A 25,053-nucleotide genomic window follows, 5' to 3' on the forward strand; every position below is an offset into this window, starting at 1 on the left:
CCTGGCCATAATGAGCTGATGGATGTTGGCCGTTAGCGGTTGGCAGCATGAAAAATTGCAAATTATTATACAACAGGGGAGGAGTTGAAAATGCTGGAGATCTTTGGTTTGATGGGGAAGGGGAAAATCGACGGCGACAAGTGATTTTGGCGAATCGGCAAATGAATTTCAATTTAATTAGCCAACCCAGAAAACAGCAGGTGTTTGTGTGTTTTTGTGTGATCCAAAGGAATGCCAATGTAATTGCAACAATTTGCTGCCGGCTGCTGCACGACCAGCAAAGCTATACACAAAAATTATGATAATTGTCAACGTTCCAGCCGAATTCGCAATTGTCAGTTGGGCTTGCCAACTAAAGTGTTATGAAATCGCAGGGAAGTCAACTACTTCTACAAGAGTTGTTAGCTTGTCCAAAATGAATGCAGTATAAAAAGATTAATGGATCTCATATATTAGCTAAAAAATTCTGAAGCTTGAACAAATTCTTTGTTGAATTTTAATATCAAATATGCATAAACCTTATACCACCCAAAAAATTCTGTGATGGTGATAAATTCAAGAAAATACTGCTTCTACTCTCTGCATGTAAGAAAATAAAGAAGATGGGGGATAAATCCCTAAGCGGCTTTTGGCCATCTTGCGTCTTTTGTTTAATGATAAGCTTCCATCTTTAAGGCGCGCTCAGCTTGGCTTGGCTTCGATTTTCGATTTCGAGGCTTTTGGCGCGCAATATTCTCCTGACTGCCCCGAGTGCCACATAAACAAGGCTTCTCCGCGGAATCGACGAAAGGCCCCGGAGAAACTGGCCCCCAAAACAAAAGCTAATGGGCCATGAACCAAAACCTTAAATACAAAAAGGAGAAGGAGAAGTACGAAAAAACAAGAGAAGATGATAAAGAAGCACACTCAGCCTCCAGGTCTGCAGCATCACGAGCATACTATACTATATACCTTCTATATAGGAACCATCACCATCAAAACAAGCATGTGCCCCCGCAACTGCTACGCCCCCCTTTTCAGCTGTTGCTGCAGCAGCCCACTTTGGCAACCTCAATAACAATATTTTTTGTTGTTATTTGCGTTTTCTCTCGGGTTTCTACCTTTTTGGCTGCTTTTTCTGCTTGTTGCACGTTGATTTTGGAACAACGACTGCGACAAAACTCGTTAAGTCTGAAAACGTGTTTTCTTCTCGTTCGCTCTGTACCCTTTTTCTCATTTACGTATTTTTCTGTCTTTCTGTTTTTGTCGTTTTTTGTTGTTCTTCGTTTTCTATGCTGATCTTAACAGCCGCCATTTTGTACAACCAAGCAAGCAGTGCTGAGAGATTTCTGGTTTTCGTATAAGACCAGCTTGGTCTCCCAAGCTCCATGTTGGCTTGGTCTAAAAGTTCATCTGCCGGGGGATTTTTTTCTGAGAGAGAAGTTTCAACTTGTCTTGAGAGAATAAGTACGTTTCTTTTACCACGGGAATTTTTCTCAACTCCACTTTAAGCTTAACTTAGAAATTCGAACTTGGCTTGGGGAAATGTCTATTCGCCAGATAGTATGGAATTGAATAGGGAAGAACAATTTAAATTTAATTTTAAATTTTAAAAAATGTACAAAAGTCTAACCAAACTTTTCCAATGAATTTAAAATTTTCTTTTTAATGTTTTTCCATATAAAAAGTTGTTAAAATAATGTTAAGCTTAAGTCAAACATCGAAAGGAAAATATCCCCTTACTTTAATTCAGCACCCAAAAGTATGCAATAGGTTTCTCAAACTTCACCCAACAGCTTACAAATATCCCAAGAGCGGGAGAGGAAACTTCCCTTTTGAGCCGCCGACTTCGAACAGGGGAAATTGTGGTCGCCTAGAGATTTGTGTTTAGTCTTGTTTGCGCTCTTCACTTCGCAAGACGTTCGCTCAGTCGCCGGCGCAGCTTTTTTCTTGGCCTGAACAACAAAACATAACAATTGATGGTCCAAAAACAACAAACAAAACAGTTTTTTTTTTGTGTAACCGAAAGAAAGAAAAACATTTTTTTTTGTGAATTGTGTGGTTTCTGATCATAGTGGATTAATCAAGGGAAATCAAAAACGAAATACTCTAAGAGCTAAGTTGCTCTTTAAAGTCGTCTCTAGATGTGTGAGAGTGTGTGTGTTTTTTTGGTGAGCGTGACATTAAAGCCAAAAGAGCCACAATAACAACAAATGCTAGCTAAGCTGTGGAAAAGCGAAGAAACAAAAAAAAAACATAGAAAAAACCAAGCTAAGTGAACTCAAACAGGTGCGAAAAGTACAAAAACTGCAAAACGAAGAAGTTGCTCAAGAACTTAAAAAGGGTTGCGGCAACTTCCCTTGCTGGCTTCTTTTTTTTTCTTGTTTTCCCCATTTTGCGGAAGTTACCCAAAAACAAAAACAACAGAATGTGCTGAAAACTTCTTAAGGGGAAAACGAAAAAAATAACCTTCAATATGGATACGGTGGCCATTAAAACATCACTGCCACATGCCCCATTGGCGGGTCAGCAGCAACAACAACAGCAATTGCTGCTGCAACAACAACCACTGCAAGCAACTGCAATAACAACAACGGCAACAACAAATGCCCAAACATCGGCAATCAATGCCAAAAACAACATTGGCGCATTCTTTCAGACCTGCAAGGTAAGAAAAACTAAAAAAAAAATGTTAAATCAACAAAAGAGGTCATTTGGGGTCAGCTGAGCAAAAGTATAAAACAAAACCAGAACTACGACCAGCCATAAAAAACACATTTTCCATCTATGAAAAATTGTCAACTTGACCATTTAAAACCACCAAAAAAATTGTGTACTTTTATCTCTCTCACCATCTATCTCTTCTCTTTCATTTTTTTTCTGAGAAAAGTAAGAAATTACATAGAAACGCGACTGCAGTTGACAAAAGCCACAAAAGTGTAACAATTTCGTTGTAGGCGCACATTTAATTGTCTCTATGGTTCTTTTTCCCTTTCCTCCAAAAAGAACTTAATTGTGGCGGGCAACAGGGCATGCAACGATGAAGAGGGGTTGAAGATATAGAACAAGAGAAAGGTTCTGTAGAGGAAGAAGATTATACTATGTCTGGGCATTAGTACCACGGAACACCACAGTCAGGTTGCAGTCATTAAAAGGTCTCTATTTTATTAAATACACTTACAGGTTCAAGTTTAAAGGTAGATAGGTGTACCTGTGTTATTATAAGCTTTGCAAGTTCCTAGAATTATATTTAGGATACAACGTTCTTGAAATAGAGTAAGAGCTTAAAGAACAAATCAGCTAGGAAACTCCAGAAGAGATTAGGCTAATCTCGAGGATTACAGCAGCGTATTGTAAAGACGTAGTATACAATGACATCCATTAATCATAAAGAAAATATCTTTAAACTGTTAGTTTACCCACCTATACTTGTTAGAAAGTTTATAAGAAATATACAAGTAATATATATAGACTATAGAATATTTGAAATTCAAAGAAAGTTGGTAAAAGTTATAAGCCCAAAGAAAGACACAAGTTTTTTAGCCATAAAAATATGATTAAATCTACAACGTGTCAAATGGATTGCTGAAGGAAGATCAAAACGAAATGATCACTGGCAATTATAATGCAAATTAAGCCAATGATGATATCTGCAATGATCAAAGTATCGTTGAAAAGTATCACATGCTTTTTACGGAATGATTATATACAGGGAGGGAAAGGTAGTAGATCGTTGGCATAAAGTGCAAATGTGTCGCATAAGACGATCATGTAACGGTGGACCTTACTCAACCCCACCCAAAAACTTGACAGTCCGTAAAAAAAATAAAAACAAACACGAGTTGGGCGTTTATAAAGCGACCAGTTCCATTTACGCCCCTTACATAATCTAAAAAAGCGAGTACAGTGATTATAACTACTTATAACTGTAACTGTAACTAGTATATATGCATGGACTGGTACGGGTAATAGCATACACCAAATTATGATTTATTTGAGTCGGTCAAGTTTTAGCATTGCAAATGTTTACTTTATACGGTCATCTTATATCTCAACAATTTACTTTCAATTTAAACATTTCTAAATGCTTGTAACATTAGATATCAAACATAAAAATTTGTAGCAGCTAGGTGATATGGAATAGTAAACAAATCTAAAGGGATTCAAGTATTTTTCTATGTGTGTCAGGCGGGGGTTGATCGATGGTTTATATATTGTATCCTGGCTCACTCAGCGGGGCAGCACTTGAGCCTGCCTCAGATGAGATCTGAACCCCAGATGAGATCCCTTTACAGGAACCTTTGTTTCCTGGTTAGCTGTAGCTCTGTGTGTTATATGTGGCACTATGTGAGCGTGACACAATAATGCTGGGAGATCGGAGGAAGGGATATGCGGTTCAGGGACACAGAGATCTACTACCTGCTACCTACTCTTCTACCTGTCACGGTTACAGTTTCTTTCTTATCCTGGGAAATATCTAAATGCTTGTGCAACTATTACCCATTGCCCGATTCCGAACTCCATTCCCAGTCCCTTCGCCTGCCCCATGTTGTCACAAGTCTCGTTAAACATTTCGCTTTAATTTAATTGAATTTCCTCCGCCGACGTGCTCTTGTTGTTTTTTCTGTTTAACTTAATTATGTCAGTCAGCGCGTTGCAAGCATTAACCCTAACGTGCCGCAATTGTTTTACGCTCGAGTAAGAGACTCACACGGGCGGAGGGTTAAGGGGGAAGTTTTTTGTTTGTTGGGGGAGTGGGCGAGGGTGGTGGTGGTGTCTCCTTTAAAGTGCGGAAGTGACAAACATAAGTAAAGACAAAGGCACTGTAGCCAGTTCACTCTTGAAAATATTTCACATTTATCTATAAAGAAATTCCACATAAATAAAACTAGTATGCTAATCAATTCGAATGAGGCTGCGATTGATCCGCCAAGGGGATGATATAAAAGAGCACTGAACAAAATGATTAGGCTTTCGTTATGTTACAATGTGTATTATTATAAATTTTAGTAAAGGTTTTCGGGATTTTCGGTCAATGTAAAGTTAAATTAATAATGCTTTTGTTTTTGCTTTCCAAACTTTATCTAACGTTATGTATAATATAAATATCTAGTAAATATTTGGTTAGAAATCCATAGTTCTTTAACTTTTTTCTTCGTGTAATATACTCGATAGTGGTTTGGGGGGCCTTAACAACAACAGCAAGTATGCGCAGCTGCGGTGATCGAACAAATCTCAATGTTGCTAACCAGCAACAAACATCCGAAGCCACAACAACAGGTTGAGCATAAATTATGATCAAAGTTAAAATTTTTTCAATTTATCCGTCTCTTCTTCTTCTCTGGCCGACTTATAGCCGTATAGTTGTTACTGTTGCTTTGAAGGGAAATTTTGTTTTTGGGCATTTTTTTTTGGTTGGTTTGGTTTGGTAACTTTCACAAGCACATTTATTCATTTGTTGGCCAGAAAAACAGAAACAGGGGCAGCGGCAAAGGGGGAGTCCCAGTTTTCCCTGGCAGTTTGTCGCCTAAGTCATTGGTTTTTCGTTTTTTGGTTTCGCATTTCCTCTAGCCAGTTCTTTTTCATCTTCATCTTTCCCATCTTTCGGGGCTGCTGGCCCACTAAAGCCTCTTATGTAACCCAAAATCAGACTGTCAAGTCATGGCAAAAGACTAAGTGATTCGCTTAAAAATGGCCGAGATGCGGGAGACTCGATAAAAATGGGGGAGAAAAAGATTGGGCAAAGATTGGAAATATCAAAAAATAGGTTGTTAGACAAAGGTAAAAATTATACAATGGTAACTTGTAGAAAATGTAAGAGATTTTCAATGTTATTAGAGCTCGCAAGAGTTCACTTTATTAGCTAATTTTACTTATAATATATATTCTACATAGTTAGGGTTGTATAGTTTTTAAGTGTAGACTGTATCAATGTAATAAACTATAATTAGTCTTCTTAGTTTGCATCAGGATAACCCGTCACGATTTTTCCCATCTTTCACTTGTCGTGGATCCATCAGATGGCTATATATCACCGCCAGAATGACCGGTGGACACCCACATAGTCAAATGGTCGAACATAAAACGCCCTCCTCTTCTTTCCACTTCCGCTGGAGAAACACGTGGGCTTGCACCACTGACTTAACCACTTAACCACTGGAACCACCCACATATAGTAGGCAATATAGACTAAGTTAAATTCGATTTTTGTTTTTCCCGCCTAATTGGTTCACTTTACATCAGATGTGTGAGTGTGTGTGTGTGGGTTGCAAGTGGGCGTAGGTCAGTAGTAGCTTTAGTTTAATCAATAGATTTAGTAGATTCGGTAGCACGTGCTAATCGTCATCTTCCGGCTATGACAAAGAGGGTGAGGGGAAGAAAATAATAGAAAGAGAGGAAGAAGGGGCCCCACTAATGACTTCCTATTTTGGTGAACTTGTCAATTGGCCATCGATGTGGGGATTAATTAGCCTGTAAATGCCCAAAAAGACAGGAAATAATTTCCTTTCCTCTGCTTTGTGCATGGTGTTTCCATATTTTTCTAATTTTCACCTCTTTGCTTTGGTTTTAAGGCTTCCTGTTCTTTTCCAGCTAAGTATATTTTATGATTTTTAATATTCGATTTTATAGCCTAGGATAAGTGGCCCGCTTAAGAAGATGAAGGATTTATATTAATGATTATTATGTCTTGATGTTCATGGAATATGATTATAAGTACAAAACCCCTTAAGATCATCCACTTTACTTATTAACTTAATGAATACTTTGGCATTTCCGAAAGTTTATTGTTGGTGAATCATTGCGCAGTATTTGATTTATTTACTATAGCTTGATCGGCCAACTTTTTATTATCCCTCTATACCCATGTAGTATACATACAAAATATACACACATCTGTGGTCAGTTGAGTCTCTAATACCATTATTTTTTTTTTCGGTTAACCAAGCATTTCTTTTTGGTTGGCCAAAAAACAGGCTCGTGCCCAGAGCTTGGGGATTTGGGGGCCTGTGGGTATTGCAGCTGCTTGGACTGGACATTATGGGTGGCTAAGATTTCTAACTGTTTGCTGACCGGTTTTTATTTTTGGAGTTGCTCCAAATTGAATCGTACTTTTTGGCATTAGAAGGGAGCGGGGCTTTCACTGGCCGATTGTTAATTACAGCCCTTGGGACGGCTTAATTGATAGATCTGCGGCAGGGGGCCATGATTCATCCCAGGTGAACTCTGACTTCAAAACGAAATCAACAACGAAGAAAACGAAAATCACCGAAAAGGCCGCCAAAAAGTCGAGAGATCGGAGAGAAACTCCAGACGGGTTTTCCAGTCTTGATCGGTCTGCTTCGGCCACCCAGTCTCAAAAGCCTGTCCCAAGCTAAAGACCCGCGTCTGAGAAGTCTAAGATTTGGCTGGGTTTCGGCTGGCTTTTGCAGTTTTGTGGCTGTGACTGTGGCCGGGTACGAAACTGGTTTTTGGCCAGCATTTTGTCGCGCGACTTTTGGACAACTCTCTTGAGTCTTTGAGCCTTTGTCTAAACACACACACAAGATCTCGTCGGCAAGATGGCGTCGTCTTAACCGGTTTGGGCCTCTCTTTTGTTATACACACAGAGATTTGATGGAGATAGCCTGGCAAAGCCCCTTCCCAGTCCCCCAATCTTTGCTCTCTTCTCTGTTAGCCAAGTTAATAATGCTCGCCCGTTCTCTTTTGCAGGTCTTATGGCACTTGGACGCCTTTCGACGATCGTTTCGCGGTTTAAATCAACATGTATGCGGTGGCCAAGACTGTATCTTCTGCGCTCTAAAGGTGAGTTCGAAAACGAATATTCAAGACACAAACCATTCGAAAATTGTAAGACATTGCTGAGAACAGTTGGTTTAAAAGTAAGATCGTCAAGGAAATATTTTATTATCTTTCAACTGTGAAACGCATTATAATCATATCGAATAGTCTTTTAAATTTAAGCATAAGTTATAGCATTAAAAAGCCTTGTCTTAAATGAAGTTGAGGGTGATCAGAGTTCGTTTGTTGCATACTTTTAAGCTCACAAAAAATGTATCGTCCGTTGTCGGCGCCACTAAATTCTTACTTCTTACTTCGATTATTCGACCATCTCTTAAGGTTTTTCTCTCCGATTTTTGCTGTTGGCCTGGCTAAAACAAAACCGAAAATAAAGTAATTAAGCGCCAGGGTCAGGTCAATTTTCCCAATCGCCTGTCTGGCATTTCCAGATTTTCCGCAGCCGATTTCCGACTGTTTGGCTGCACCTTAATTGCCAACATGCTGTCATGTCTCTGTCTCCGGAAAAATCATTTATTCACACGCAGGCCCTTGCTCATCTGTTCAGCTGCTCAAGTGCGTTTTATGTTTTTTCCCCAGGCTTTGTGCTACGTGTTTTCCAATTTTTATTTTCCCATGGCCTGGGGAAATCCAGGGAAAAAACTAAATCCTTAAATCGGCAATACCCGAAAGTGCAACATTCAATGACTCTACCTGGCAGGCAGGTTCACACCCCCTCCACACCATGTCTTGCATGTCCAGGGGTGTTTTGATCCTGGCCCCGGATAAGTCCTGGAGTCCTGTAGTCCTGGGCCACTGGTCACGCCTCTTAGGACCCTTTTACTGGACCCTCTAGCGTGACAGGCTTTCAACGGCTCGTTTGTCCTGTTCTCACCTCGTTAAACCACGAATTAAACTCGAGTCAGGCGCAATTATGCAAATGCCCGTTGTAAATCATAGAAGGAAGTCAATAAACTTTACTACCCTCCCAAGAGAAAACATAACAGAACACATTTAAAAAAAGTTTGGTAAGATAGTGATTAGAGGAATCCTTAACATAACACCATGCAATATAAATCCATCTTCAAATTGTAACCAAATTTCTATTCATGACAAAATCCTATATTATTAGCCAAAACTGCTTAATAAGGGCTATCTTATTTGCACAAGTACAGGTCATATTTCAGTCGAGATACGGCAGAAATGACTTCTATATTGACTCGCTCCTAATAAACAAAATGCTTAATTATACGAGAAATATAATAGAATCACCAAGTCATCAAAAAGAGATCATGATCAACCGAAACAAAAAAAAAAACCATGGAGACGACTCGATTGCAGTTAGAATTTCCATAAAGAGGAAAAACTGAGTAGAGAAAACTGAAAACAGTCACCCTCTCCAGGCAACTGGTGCAATATAGAAACCAGACCAGCGGACGATGATCGTCATTATCATTATCTTCATGGTGATCATTAGCCAGAAGAGGAGTAGAGGACCCAAACTCAAATCCAAACCCAGAGTAGCATCTTCCATCGTGCTAACCCCTGGGCAAGCGACAAACTCGTGACGTTCGGGAAAAACTCGGGCCGCCAACAAACAAAAGACAACAACGAATATACGCGACTGTACTTTTCGGGCCAAGACGCTCTGGCCACAAAACAGGGTGCTCACTGTGCGCACAGTGGGCCCTCTCTCTCTCTCTCTAGTTCGTTTTCCCCTTCATTTTTCACTGTCTTTTTTGTTCGCTTCTCAAACATCGATGACGACGAAGTGGAAAGTGTTGGTGCCTCTTCTTCGGTTTGTTTTTGTTTGACTGTTTTGTTTTGACTGTTCTACACCTCCATACCTCCATGTTGTGTCCCCCGAATACCCCTGGCTTGGCCCTGGTAACCATGGTTGCCACTTTGCCCACTTGTTTGCTGCCACATATTAAACGAGAAACAAACAACAAAAACGGGCAGAACCGAGAGGGTTTGCCCCTTTTTGTCTTTGCTTTTTTGCATTAATTATACAAAGCCCCAGCTAAATTAATTTTTAGTCCACCTTTCCCGCGGGAAGAAGACTATTTAATTATGAAAATCGTCGCTGAGGACATTGGCCTTTTAGAGCTGGGAAACTCCCACGATTGCGATCGCATTTTGACCGTTCCCCACGCTGATTGTTGCTATAAGAGGGTTAAGAACTTGCCGCGACGGCCGGGAACTTCTTGATGAAAAATCGTCTGGACAGTTTTCTCGGCATTGCCATGCCTCAATGCACAATTCCCATTTAGGGTTTCTCCTGACTTTTCATTATGCATTTCCAGAAACCGAGACATAACCAAAGGACAAAGTCATTAGTGTGAGGTGAGCCAGAAGACAATGTCCTCTTTACCAGGAAAATGCTCTATACAGATCTTTCGAAAGTCCAGACCGCAGACCCTTGATCGTGTGCCAGTTCCATGGGTATCCACTTATCGCCAAGCTCTATTTGCCCTTTAAATATATACGCATATACTCCAGATTTAGATTTTTGGGTACTCCCTAATCTGGGAAGCATCTAAAGTAAGTACAAACAAACAGCCTTTCGGGTTTCGTTTTTTTGTTGTTTTCATTGTTTGCCAAGAGCCGCCATAAAAAAAAAAAACGAAATTACCATGAACACAGATTGAGTTGGGGGTGTAGTACTATATAGTGTATAGTATATGGGTAGGGCACGAGCGTGGCAGAGTGCAGGTGCTAATCGGAGCTGCGGAGACAAATCCATTTCCATCATCGCCGTATCTCAATCAGCGTGATTCACTCTTCAACCCGCGATATAAAAAACCCATGTACGCTGTCGCTCTTTAGCTTTAATTTTGTTAAGCTGTATTTCGGCTTTTTTGTTTTTTGTTTTATTATTTCTTCAATTTATTCGTTCGACGTGCGATATGAAGGTTTTTTTATTCGTACACAAAGAAGACAACATTTTATTTACCGCCTTGACAAATGCAGTCAATCGCCAACGAAGAATCCATCAATTATTGAATAGTTTTCTTGGGTTTTTGTATGATATTTTTTTATTGTCTAGTTTTGCATTTGACATATTAGAGAAAGAACTCTCAGCGTGTCAATCCATCAAATTGTTTAGTATTTTGTTTTTGGGCTATCCGATTTCTAAAATGGTCAAAACGTTTTAGCCAAAGTTGATTGATCAGTTCTGTGTTTTTAGGGGAAAATATTAAAGGAAAAGGAGCTTTATGTTTATATGTAGATGAAGCTTGTACCAGTTGTTGATTATTTTAATAACATAATAATGATCGCGCCATTTTCTAGCTGCCAAATATTTCGCTATATTTTTGTGCATCTGTTGGCTATTATGTAAACATATCCAATGCAATTCCTTTCACTGCTGCATCTCAGTTTTGTGTGCCATTGATTTTGGGGCACAATCAATCAACAGACATTGCACAGTCGAAGACTCTTTATGAGTCACACTTTGACTCCAGTTTCGAAGACCGAACTCTCGCTTCTTTTTGAGTCATGAACTTGTTGGCGGGTGGATGGTCTAAAACTCTTAAACTCCGCAAAGAAAGAGGCCTTTTGTTTATGCCTCTTTTTTTTTAAAGGGGAACTGTGGCATCTTCCGTGGCACGATAACGTGTCTTACTTTTACCACTCCACCTACAAGCTAGATAAAAACCTAGTCTTTTCTTTCATTTTGTCTTTAATCGCATTATTTGGGCTACAAGGTTTATGGATGATTGAATTTATTAAGGTTTTCCGAGGAATCGTAGGGGTTTTTTCGGTTTTGAATTCGGCTTAGTAGGGTCGGCGCATGCGCACGCGTTTCTTTGGCGTTTCCGCTATTACAATCTGACTCATAAAACTGAAGATCTTGCAATCTGCGTACCAAAGACAACCATGGCCACAGACTCCAAGACTGGTCTTTGGTCTGCCATGAAAATATGTTCTGGTCTATTATCTAAGTTGCAAGATGATTTGGACTTTTCTTCAAAACGTTGCCTGCATTTGTCATTCCAATTGAGGTAAGTCTGAGACAGTACACCACAGGGTGTTTCGAGTGTGGAAATCTGAGAATCAAATCGGAGAATTGAAAATCTCAAAACAAGAGAGAGAGAGAGAGAGAGAGAGCCGTTTACCTGCTCGGCCAAGACATTTACCTGTTTGCCCTACTACAAGACAAACTCCCCCGTTTTTGGATTCGGCTTGGGTACGGTTCGGGTTTTGGGCTTGCTCAGGTGAGTTCGCTGTTGATATAACTGAAGTTCTTGTTCCCCTGGAAAACCAGTTTCTACAGAGAGCCACTCACTGCTTTGGCCACTCTCTTGGTCATACATACATCTCTTGCCCTCTCTCATTTTGGATGGCCAAAAGCCAAGCGACCAAACGAGTTTCAGTTGCGAGGCAAATTTACCAGTCGGCGGACGTGTTTTTATCGGCGGTCGGTCGCTTTAACCATAGAACCCAGCCAGAATGGAATATCATTTGAAACCAGAGTGAAGAATTGCGCGCGCGGCAAAAAGAACAAACGCTGATCCCTAATAAGTTAAAAAAAACTCATATTTTTTTCTGGTGCCTGAAAAAGTTTACCCTAAAAGATTTAGCAAACATAAAGAGCTTCGGAGTTGTGTGCTAAAGTCAAGATAAATCATTGGAATTAATATATATACACAAAGAAAAAAAAACAAATGTTTGCGTAAGTTGAAAACTCAAACAAAAGTTGAAACAGAACTCAAGTTTTTGGCCAGTTTTTTGGGTTTGGTTTTTGGAAGAGAATAAATTGACACAAAGGAGTTTGAGATCTCAGTTTGGTGTTGTTCACATGGAATTACCAGTTTTTGTGTTTTTTCTCTGATTATTGATTCTTTGATATTCGACGAGCATGTGGGTCCGGTGGGTCCGCTTCAAAAATCATAGCGGTCCAAATGGCTTAAGACCGACAACCGCCAACTGCCAACTTGTTTTTTCCTCACCTTTTGTGAAGATCTTTTGGTATGTAAATGCCTGGCAGCCCGCAGCCTTCGTGGAAACCTGCTACGAACGGGTACAGTGGGCACTCGTCTAATGCATTTATGCTGCTTATTAAAAATTAATCTGAGCGCCGCACGCAGGCTCTTTTTCGCATAGCCAAGCTATATATTTATTTCTCAAGACCCATGGGTTTCCCCAGGGAAAGTCCAGGGAATCACGCGATCGCGATCTTTAAGTGCGATTTTTTCGCTTGTGGACTTAAAAGGGGAGTGTTTCTGTTAGAGTTTTCAATTTGCATGGACACTCCACTCCCTCAATTGAAATGCATGCCATGGGTTCCTTCTTTCGGCCCAAGCCATATGTCACTAGCCCAGCCATCCACCATCATTATCATCATCGTGATTATCATGGCCATCAGAATGCCGCGACTTCTTCGTCTTCAACTTGTTCTTGGACTTTTTTGCCCCAATCGAATATTAAGCGGCAGATTTGTATATTTATGGGTAATTCTTGGGCCTCCAACGCCTGCCTGGCATATGTAAATATGTGAGGAGAAAAATATAGCCATTAGGCAGCCATTAAGCAGTCGCCTCACGTGCGGCAATCACAGGTTGCTACAGGTTGCACAGGTTACACTGCCCCTTTCACCTTTCAATGCAGACGAATAGCACTTGTTTTTTTGTATATGACAGTGTTTCCTATTTAATACACTTTAAAATATTCATATTTTAAGAGCTAAAATGGTTTATATTCTAAAAGCGTTACAACGATAAACTTTGAATAACTAAATCAAACATATCAAATGTATATATTTCAAGGGCTTTCTTTTACTATACATCCGTGCAATTGTACACCATTTTTATTGCTATCTCTGCCTGTTTTGTATAGAAACTCACCAGCTTGGTTTCCCATTATTCCCAATCACAAAGCATAGGAATACTTCTTGCCATGTACCTTCCTTTTTCTATGCCTCATTTATCAGCTTGCCATCGCTGTTTTCGCTGTTGGATTCTCGGCTTGAGACATCTGCAACCCGGGTTGCAAGTTGTTAGTTGCAGGTTGCTGATTTTCTGGTTGCTGGTTGCTAGTGGGTTGTTGCACGTGTGTTGTTCCCACATTTGGACCGACTACAGGTAGACTCGCTCTTTGTCTCAATCTGGCTGAGAAAAAGGTCAGTTCTGGCTCTTTGTTGCCTCTGTAATTGCGGAAGCAGATACATTCAGCTAAAGCTAGCGTTTAGGCCCCCGCTTGTGGCTTAACAATTAAAGTCCATAAATCATCAAGTTTGCAAAAGAAAAATAATATAAAACAAAAACAAACAAAAAAGAGCGAATAAAACAACAACAGAAGCCAGCAGCAATAATAAGAAGTAATAATAATAAATGGAAACATTTAGCTGCAGGCCAGTTTGTGTTGCCAACTTGTTTTGCATTTGAGAAACAGCTCCCCAAAGCTCTCAATACGTTTCTGTTTCTGTATCTGTATCTCTAACTCTGGTGTGTATCTACGATCGGTTTTGAGGTGTGCAAAGCTAAAGTCCCAAAGCCCCCGATCTATAAATAGTGTCGGCTGGGGTCTCAAGGACTGCCAGTTCAGTTTCCCCGCCAAGTGTCGCCTCATCGAATCGACCCGAGACTCGAGACTCGACTTACAAATCAAAGGCGAGCGAAATCCGAAAGAGCAAATCAAACTCGAGTCTGAAGACATGATCCACAAAATGGAGGGCAAAACATCAGACTATTGCGATGCACTACTGGCAAATTGAAATTACCCTGCTGGAATTTATATTTGCAAATAAAACACAAGAAATGAAATAGCTAAAGATCAAATAGTGGCTAAACTAAAAGAAGACTAACATTTTTAGCAAATTATTTAGTTCCACAGAAAACATTATTTTCTTAATGTATTTCTTGATATTTATAGCATCACTTTAATTTAGCAGTTAAATTGCAGTAGGGAGATTAAACTTAACACACATTTAGCAAGACATTTTCATTTGTAGAAGACACCGAAGCAGCTTCATTTCAAGTTTGCTATTGCAAGCCGGAGTGATCGCATTTCACGATCAATCCCTTGGGCTTTTGCAGTTGCGCACTTGGCGCAAATTGTTGGTCAATTGCCGACTAATTACATGGCCTAAATGATTCGCCAACTTCCACTTTTTATGTGGCAACATGTTGGTCCAGTGGTTCAGTTTCTGTTTGGTGGCCCAAAAGCGGGAATTAAAGAGCGTGACGTTTGATTTTTGTGCCCCCGGACTAATTAGCATGCAACTGTTTTGTCCATTGAATGGGCAATTATATAACAACTGAAGAGGGCAGGAACCACTGCACTCTACCTGGAAAAACAATTAGGAGGGGATACGACCCAAGTACAACAAAAAACAAATAAATAAAACTGGAAATCAGTGAGTTTTCCCTGTCCCAACTTCCGCTCGCCAACGGCGGCTTTTCCGCTTATTAAACATTTTTTATGTTTCGGGCCAGATCGCTGGCCATAAAATCCAAAATTGTCACCCAAAAGTGCAGTCACCTCTGGGCGAATGCCTCCATTTTCTATTTTGTGCGAGAGTAAAAAAAAACATCAATATTTTCAATGTTTATGGAACTTAAAACGTATACACATATATTAATTGATTTTGAGGATAGGTTTTTCGAACGTTTTCGTATGCAAATTCATCTTGCCACCCTTTATTGCCTGTTGTTTGCTGTATATTTTGTGTGCATTTTTCTCTACTTGAACTTGAACACTTAGTCATGCAGCACAGTGTAGGCAACTGCAAACTGATGAACTCACAACTCAAACTCCTTCCTCTCAACCTTTCTCCCTTTTCCCGTTCGAAAACTCAAACAGTTGACAAGTGTTAATTGCGCCGATTCTAGTCCCAATTCGGTTCCAAGTATTGCGTGTGCAACCCCGATCTTTTGTGTATTTTTGCATTTACTTATTGGGACTCAGGTAAATGCATAAGCACTTGAAGAATATTCAATTAATATTTATTAAATCTTTCTATATATTTTACATACAGAGCACATTAATGGTTATTATCAGAACGATATAAATAATTAACTTATATTTCTGATATATTTTCCTAATTAAATTAATACATTTTTAAAAGCTTTAAGCATGGTTCTTGAAAGTCACGAATATTGTGTTCTGTGCATATTGGCCTGTATTTTTGGTCGTCTCATTGTTCGTGTCGGATTGCCGTTGCTTTGGGCCAAACAATTGTAATTGACAGCAGAAACGGCAAAAGGCGTTTACAGATCTCAGCCATATGTCGCATATGGCGTCATAATGTAACCCCTGAAAGCCCCTCGTATCCCCTGGAACTCCATTTAAGTTGGACTGGAGCCCCGGGTCTCGGGTTCTATCGAGTGGCACTTTATTTTCAAGGCGTCAGCGGTTGTCAGGCGGCAACATTAGACCGCTTTACCGCTCGGCGCTTACCGCTTACTGCTTAACGCTGCACATGCAATTTGCTGTTCAGTTTTTTCTTCAGTTTTAAGAAACCGCTGAATCGCCTGAGTTTTCTGGGGCTAGAGAACTTTGTCTCGATGGATTGGATTATGGACCGGTTTGGCTGGCGAAACTTTCGATTGGCCGCAAATGAGGTCGAGAGCAGGCCAAAAGCGAAAGTCAAGTCCAGTCCAGTTGAGTTCAGGCTTAGGGTGTGCCAAATGATGGTCCGAGAAACCTGTCGCAGCTGTTATCGATCCATACGACATGCCAAGAAGTACCTTTAATTGCCTGGTAGTATTGCTATTAAACTTCCTCTTTAATTGCTGAGGGTTGCAGTTTGTAATTTGACGTTTGTGTTTTTTTGTGGGCTGACTTTGCACTTCTGTTTGCACTTCCGTTGGCTGACTTCCCCTTTTGGTTTATTCCTGCTGACTAGAGAATATAACACTTAACACCCTGCCTGGCCAAAAACTTGAGAGCTATAAAAAAAAAATCAAAAAGGAAGGGCGAAAGCTAAGCAATTTTTTTTACCGAAATTTTCACAGTGCCATGTTGGTTGATAGACAACATTAAGGCTCTGATTACCAGACTACAACAAGATGATCAAGTTCCGCTACAAGAGGAAAGAACCCACCAATTTGGTGGGAGTTGTGGCTCCGTCAGGAGCTGGAGGAGCAGTACTTTCAGGAACGGGATTAGGAGGAGGAACAGGATCACCAAATACCACAACCACATCATCGACATCTCCTGTTACCGTTCCTGTTCAAATAGTTCACCCCCAACTGAATCACCTGATCAGCAACAATGGCGGCACTCTGCCAAGGAGTAGCCCCCGCAAACTTATCCTCGATGGAGCCGACAAGTCGGCCACTTTAACTCGCCAACAGTCGAAGCAGAAGTCGGTCAGTGCCATGGCCAAAGTGGCCAGTAGCGTGGAATTGGCTGTACTGGGCTATAACAATAATAGCAATGGCAATATTAATGGCAGCAATATTAGCGTCGCGGGAAACTCAGAACGGGATCGATGCATTAATGCAGTTATTGTAAGTCCAGGGAAAATTATAACATACGGAAATCATAATTCTAAATAAGATGAAACCGAGTATAAATGAACGAATCATAGAAGTGCATAGTATTAGTTAGATTAATGCTTCTTTTAAATTATTATAATTTTCTTCACAAGTTTTAGTTATGTATATGGTAATCACTTTAAGCATTACTTATGTAATACAGGAAGTACTGAATATTTACCAGCTGCAGTAACCACTGATTAGTTTTTAAAACGCAGTAGGCTTGTAAGATTACTCAGCAATGTCTTTAGTTAAAAAAGTTAACAAAATTTGTATACAAATTTCTTAAGTATAATGCTAACCACTATTTTTTTTTTTCATCATAAAACAGGAACTCTTCCAACAGCTGCAGACCAGTTCTGAGCCCGCTTTGTGTCCGGAGCCACTGCGCCGGGCCTTGGCAAGTGGTCCGTTAGCAGGACGACGATTCCCACTCGGATGTTTGGGTGATGCCGCCGAGTGCTTTGAACTTCTGCTACACCGCGTCCACTCGCACATTTCATCAGATGATGGCGATTCCTGTGAATCCTCCGCCTGCATCGCCCACCGAAGATTCGCCATGCGTGTCATCGAACAGAGCGTCTGCAAGTGCGGAGCCAACTCCGAGCAGCTGCCCTTCACACAGGTAAGTTATTGATCCAGTTTTAGGCATGATTTTATAAACACCTAGCTAATATGACCGAAATTCAGCAAAAGGTTAATTTACTTCATTTAGAAATCAAGTCATAATTAGAATACAATGAGGAGCTCATTAAAAATTTGAAGTAATAAGGATTAAAAATTTATAAGCGGAAGAGATTGAAAGTTCTTAAATATGGCTCATTTTAAGATCTGTTTTGTATTTGTTAATACCCACCTGACTTGTTTCTCTGTTTTGTGTTCTACTTTCGCATACTATTTGCATCTTTAAAGTTCACCTTATTAAGCCTGATTAACTTTTGGCAGTAAGCTTAGATCTAACCTTTTTCCAAAGTTACCAAAATTAACTAAAGTGTTTATGCAAAAGCTTTAGGTAAGATATATATTACATTAGCTTAAAAACAATCCTTGAACTTTTCTGCGAGTGTAGGCAACCCGTTTGTTTGTTCCCCCAATTGCTGTTGCCCAAATGCTATGGACCGCTAATAGCAGATACGATCGGAGATCGAATCAGATTCGAGCTCGTGGCGTGGGTTCCAGTTTGGAACACAGAACACCTGCAACATTCGATGTTGCACTTACGGTGTCTTTAAATTCTTAAATCTCTTAACTGTCTGCCACTTGTCTCTCCGTCCGAGAACAGTTAGTTGGGTGATTATTAGCGATCTGGTCTGAGCAAACAGGTTATGGGTTATTGTCGGGCACATGCAGATCATTGCAGAATCAGCTACCGGACCAGTTGGTCCCTTAAAAGGGGCAAGATTATCGATAAATGTATACATTTTAGGGTGACGTAAGCACGTGCCAGCAGAATCAGTTGAAAATTTGTGGGCGTAGGACTTCCGTCTTGACCATATTCCGCAGATGGCTAATTGACTTCTAATCTCTGTTCTCCCACAGATGGTGCACTATGTCTCCGCCTCGGCCTTAACCTCTCAAAAGAGTCTGGCTCTGCAATCCCACCAGCAGTTGAGTTTTGGCCAACTTTTAAGGGCCGCCGGCAACATGGGCGACATTCGCGATTGTCCGGTAAGTTGTCAGACTAACGTTAGTATATCTGCAAGCCTTACCAATATTTTATATTTTTCAATAGAACACATGTGGCGCCAAAATTGGGATATGCAGGGCCCTGCTCAATCGCCCGGATGTAGTGTCCATTGGCATTGTTTGGGACTCAGAGCGGCCAGCGGCGGATCAGGTTCATGCTGTTCTAAAGGCCGTGGGCACCAGTTTGAGACTGGGTGATGTTTTCCACCAAGTCAGCGAACAGCGATGGGCGCAGCAGACCCAACACGAACTGGTGGGCATCGTGTCCTACTACGGCAAGCATTACACCACCTTCTTTTTCCACACAAAGCTCAAAGTTTGGGTCTACTTTGATGATGCGAACGTAAAGGAAGTTGGTCCCAGCTGGGAGGGTGTGGTGGACAAGTGCAGTCGTGGAAGATATCAGCCACTCCTGCTGCTCTACGCGGTTCCACAGCAGCCTGCGTTGGGAAACGGTGGTGGTGTCAATCACGTGGACGTTGCCATGCCGGCCAGTGCACCAGCCAATGGTGCTTCTGTGGTTCGCCGAGCAGTGACCCCGAGCCCAGAGAAGCCTAGTTTGGGCAACACAAGAAGGGCAATTACCCCGACTCCCCTGAGGACACCCACCAATGATTATCAGAACCTGAGTGTGATCCAAAAGAACATATTTTCGGGCAGTCTGGCCATGGGCACCGATGAAACGGATGCCTATATTAGCCGCAAAACGGTGGAGCATGTGCTGAGTGCTCAGTACCAGAATCTCAGTGTGATTCAAGATAAGATTGGAGGAGGCAATGGTGTACCCGTCAGCCAGCAGAATGCGGACAAAGATGGAGGCTTTCTAAGTCGGAAACCCATCGAGGCGGTGTTGAGTGCCCAGTTAGCAAGAAGGCAACATTTGCAACTGCAGCGCAGCCACAGTGCGGAATCAAGCTCGGGACACGCCTCCTCCAACGGCAGTTCGCCTCCCAGCGATGGTCTCACCATGCCGGAGCATCTGAATCAGCCACGTCGTCGAGACTCGGGCAATTGGTCTGGAGATCGGAATAGCGCCAGTTCGGCAAGTTCTACCACGCTGGATAATCCCTACCTGTACATGGTAGCCAAGAGGGGCGTGGCAGCAGTGCCTCAGAGTCCTACGCGACATGGATTGCCCTATGATCCGGGCTACGACTCCTTTTCACTGAGCTCCACAGACTCATATCCACCCAAACATGCCTTGAATCCCCAGTTGGCCAAGATTCCCGAAGCCGCCATGGGTGTAGTTCAAAACGGTGGAGCAGTGGTAAACCACGGACATGGTCATGGACAGTTGGCCCTGTCCGGGGATTGCGAAAAACTCTGCCACGAAGCGGATCAGTTGCTGGAGAAGTCGCGGTTGGTTGAGGAGTCGCATGATCTGGAAACAGCCCTAGTGCTTTGCAATGCGGCAGCTGGTAGGGCGCGGGCGGCCATGGATGCACCGTACAGCAATCCCCACACGATGACCTTTGCCCGGATGAAGCACAATACTTGCGTAATGCGAGCTCGGAGTCTGCACCGTCGGATTCTGGTGGAGAAGGGCGCCGAAACCGAGGCCATGCCGGAGCTTAAGCACATGCGCGAAGGTAGCACGAGTAGTGTGAAGCACGTCCGCCAAAATAGTAAGGATCGGACACTGGAGAAGGAGCAGCAGATGCAGTTCCAGCAAATTCAGCAGATTCAGCAAATCCAGCAGATCCAACAGCAGATTCCCGCCAGCATCGAGATCTATGCCACGCTGCCGAAGCGCAAGAGTCCCCTGAAGGCCTTGGCCTCAGCTTCCACCTGTGATGACAATGCCATTGAGTACGAGCAGGAAAAGCAGTTGGCCGCCAGTCCAGGAAAACCAGAGAGGGAGAGTCGCTCCCTGTTCGGTCGCAAGGACAAGGAGAAGGAGAAGCGTAGTCGCAGCGAGGATCGCAACAAGCTTACACGCGAATTTTCACTCACGGAAACGCTTCTTGTTAATGCCAAGGACACGTTAAAGAAGCATAAAGAGGATAAGGACGAGAAGAAGGAGAAGGACAAGAGCGGCAAGAAGCAGCACAAGATCAGGCGCAAACTGCTGATGGGTGGGCTCATCCGTCGGAAGAATCGCTCCATGCCGGATCTCACCGAGGCGGTAGACGACGTGGCAGCCAATGCTAGTATGACCCATCATCCGCATTATCCTGTCCAGGGCGTGACGACCGCGGGAACCCTGTTGGGTAGCTCTGTAGACGACAGTGCCGTGGGTTTGGGTAAGCACGGGCACGGCATGAGTGGCTACATCTCTGAGGGTCACTTTGATTATCCAGGATCCGGATCGGGCTCGAATTCAGGAGCTGGTAGCAATCCAAATCCAAACCTGGAGAGAAGCAAGCTGATGCGCAAAAGCTTTCACGGCAGTGGAAGACAATTGACTATGGTGCCTAAGGTGGCACCACCGCCGCCTATGAGAACCAGTTCCACTTTGACCCCGCAGCAGCAACAACAGCAGTTCCACCATGAGGCCAATTTGTCCAATCTGTCGGCCATGAGCTCGAACACCTCGATTAGCGAGGATTCCTGCCAGACGATCATCACCACCTGCGCCCAGGTGCATTCGGAGCAAAGCCCTCTTAAGGATCTGCAAATGTTGGCTGGCCAGGAAGAGTTGCCACTACCACCACCCATGGAACTGCCTCCATATCCGAGTCCGCCACACTCTGCTTGTCATTCGCGACAGGCCAGCGAGGATTTCCCACCACCACCACCCCCAGAATTGGATCTGGAACCACTCAACCAGCAATTAAGTCAGCTACAGGCCTTGGAGGCAGCCAGTAAGCACCAGCGCCAGCAATTAGATTCCTTGGAGGGCACCACCAGCATTTTGGCCCAGTTGCAGCAGCGCCAGCATCTTCTGAAGTTAAGAAAGGAACAGGCCAATCATTTAGGAGCAGGTACAGCAGATGCTACCTGGCTAAAGGAGCTGCAAGCGAAGCAGGCCAGTGATCTGAGGGCTATGCAACGAAAACTGGAGGCCTCATCGCCATCTAGTGTGAGGGATTTGGCCCATCGCTTTGAGCAAACATCCATACGATCGTATGCCTCACAGGAGTTGTTGTCTCAACCAGGACAGGGTCAGCAGACAGGACAGCTGCGTACTCAGATGAACGGGCTACCCAGTGCCAAAATAGATGTGGATGAGGTTGACTCAATGCCAACGTTGAGAAATTCTCTTCCCACCGCAGTCAGCGCCCACCAACTGCTGCCGAAGCCCAAATACGAAATGACCCAATCCCAGATTGCCGAGGAGATACGCGAGGTGGAGCTGCTCAACACAATGGTGCAGCAGACATTGAACCAAAATGGAGTTGCTGCCCCACCGAAGAGGGTGAAGAAAAAGAGTGTTTCTTTCTGCGATCAGGTAATCCTGGTTGCCACTGCTGGAAACGAGGAGGATGATGACTTTATACCCAATCCCATATTGGAGAGGGTGCTACGGACTGCTCAGCATCCCAACGAGAAAGTCACCGCCCAAATGATACAGCAGCAGCAGCAGAATATGATGCGTTTGCAGACAGAAGCGCAGCCACGGCAACAGCAACTGCAACAACTGCAACAGCAACAGCAATTGCAGCAGCAGCCATCGCCCATGTTGGGCAGACCACCGGCAGCCACAGCAGATATGCAGCGATATGTGCAAAGGATGCATTATCAGCAGCAGCAGCAACAGCAACAACAACAGCAACAACAACAGCAACAACAACAGCAACAACAACAACAGCAGCAACAAGAACTGCATCACCAGCAGCAGCAACATCGTACCAGTATGAGCGGTATTGCGAGCCAGCAGCATTTGCAGCAATTAGATGCTCAGTATACCTCCATGCCGCGCCTTATGTATCATCCTCAACCAGGCAACTACTATGGTCCATTACAGAAACACCAGCAATTGCAGCAGCAACAGCTACAGCAACAACAGCAACAGCAACAGCAGGCTTCACAGCAACTCAGCTTGGGTTACTTTAGCAATGGCAATGCGGGAAATTCCGAGCAAGTGCCTCTACCTTCGCCTTATCAGCGTGTACCCCTACCACATGGATATCAGCCGGCTGCAGCAGGATCCTACTATCCATTACCTAATGCCCAGCAGCAGCAACAATTGCAGCATCAGCTGCAACAGCAACAACAACTGATGGCCAAGCCAGTGCAAAAAAAGGTGAGCTTTGAACCGGGAACCAAGGGAGAATCCGATTACATGCCACCACCACCGCCACCACCGCAAAAGAATGGATTGCCCGAGGCAGGGTCATCAGGATCAGGACTTCCGGGAGCCACACCTGGAGCCTCGGCAGCGGGGGCCACTTCCTCGGCTGCTATCACCGCCATACCTACCCGCGTCTACAACAATGCCATTGTCAAGGCCTCGGCCAAAGCCGTCGAGTGCAACTTATGCCGCAAGCGCCATGTGATCGCTCCGGCGGTATATTGCACGAACTGCGAGTACTACCTGCAAATGCTGAATCAGCGCAGATGATGAAGATTCGACCTCCGACCATCTCTAGTGCAACTTTCTAGCCGTACATGGAACCCGTTAATCTCAAGCAATGCAATGCTGCCACGTCGCCAATAAGGATCCGCCAAGGATGTACATAGCATGGTTATAAATACATAGATGTAATGATATTAGGATGGATGAAAGGTGCCAGGCGCAGCAATGATTTCAGGACTTAAGAAATAGCGGAACGCAAAAACGGAGGGGGAACACAGTCCTTCTATGGTTCCACATGAGAAGTTTCCGCTGTGATACATTACCCACCCACCAATGCCACCACCACTCACTAATCACATCAGTGTCAATGTCCCCCAGCACACGCACACAAGCATATTGTACACGCCCATCCACACCTACATATATACTTGCTAGGAATTGAGTTGTTCGTGAACGATGCAGCGAATTGAATAGTAAATTCTAGCCGCAGCATCCTCAACACCACCCGTCGCCCCATTGGACATCGATCGCCTGACTAAACGCATTCCCAGATACTAATACACCCAAAGCCTGGACAGCCGTTCTCCTCCATCAATCAAATGTTTTTTTTTTTTGACAACGAATTTGAATTACTTTTTTTCACAAGTTAACTATAAATATTTTTATGTGTGTGACGTCAGAAGTTTGAAACTCAGTCGTTGAGCTTCCTTGTGCGTGCTGTTGTCCAACGACACTCGCATTTCCATTTTTTTTTAAATATTTTTTTTATAAGTTTTAGTATAGCCATAGTAATAATTTTTTTCTATTTTCGTACTTAATGAGTTTTAGATTATCTAAGAGTATTTTTTGTGTTTTATGCATTTAAACGATTCCGTGTATTTATAGTGTTTATATATACTTATAAAGATATAAATTATAAAGATATTCAAATGAAAATATATGAAGAAAAGAGATGCGTGTCATCCGCAAAAATGGTAAAATATTATTTTTTTAATAAATATGTACAATAAAAGGAGTGTAATTATTCGTTTGTGGTAAAACATATTTATCCTACCATAAAACTTTAAAAAAAGTTAAATGAAAAGCTAATCGCTGAGGAAACCATTGTCAGAATGAGCTTAAGGAGGCTCTTATATTGCTTAGTTTCTTTGTCATAGCATAGCGTCTTGTTTCGACAAAGTTAGAGCTAAAATATCATAGCAATCAACTTATAAGCCCTACGAGGTATTACATTCCTCATTTGGACCATTTTTGGCTGTGCTATGGCTAAAGAACTGATTTTTTATGCCCGAAATTATGCTACGTCCTTTGACAGCAGAGAACACGGCTTTCTTGCCGTTTCTTAGATCTTACTTTGTCAAAACAAGCCGCACAGCTAAAACAATGACTGTTTTGTGCAGCTTACTATCGAAGCTTAAAACCCTTATACTTGCTTTTATCATTATTGCTCTGATTTTTTGATGAGAGCTCTAATTTAAGGACTGAAAAATCAGGAAACCCATTTTTAAAAGCAATTTGCAACTTTTATTGCGGGTTTTTAGCTCTAGCTCGGCCAAAACAAGACGCACAGCCAAAAAAACGACTGTTTTGTGCTGCTAACGACCAACACTAACTACCCCTATCACTCGTTTTCCATTTTGGGAAAGTCAATTTTGGCCCAAATTCGCA

The 25,053-nt window shown here is 42.5% G+C and overlaps 1 protein-coding gene across 3 annotated transcripts in view; it reads left to right on the forward strand.

Annotated features, from left to right (window-relative positions):
- Positions 1-24,351, forward strand: part of LOC108118295 — a 49,836-nt gene extending 25,485 nt beyond the window's left edge. Inside the window, exons 1-5 of one of the 3 annotated variants that reach the window (XM_017230907.2) lie at positions 1,859-2,647; positions 7,690-7,782; positions 17,572-17,865; positions 18,780-18,908; positions 18,973-24,350. In XM_017230907.2, coding sequence (XP_017086396.1) covers positions 2,456-2,647; positions 7,690-7,782; positions 17,572-17,865; positions 18,780-18,908; positions 18,973-23,430 — 5,166 coding nt within the window. In that variant the 5' untranslated portion in view covers positions 1,859-2,455 and the 3' untranslated portion in view covers positions 23,431-24,350. Of the gene's footprint in view, positions 1-1,858; positions 2,648-7,689; positions 7,783-12,181; positions 12,434-16,715; positions 17,214-17,571; positions 17,866-18,779; positions 18,909-18,972 lie in introns of those variants that run through there. The other 2 variants (XM_017230905.2, XM_017230906.2) reach the window with 2 other exon arrangements.
- The last annotated feature ends 702 nt before the right edge of the window (positions 24,352-25,053 follow it).

Source organism: Drosophila eugracilis, unplaced genomic scaffold (genome assembly GCF_018153835.1).
Source record: "Drosophila eugracilis isolate 14026-0451.02 unplaced genomic scaffold, ASM1815383v1 contig_2147, whole genome shotgun sequence".
In the NCBI taxonomy this organism is placed as follows: Eukaryota; Metazoa; Arthropoda; class Insecta; order Diptera; family Drosophilidae; genus Drosophila; species Drosophila eugracilis.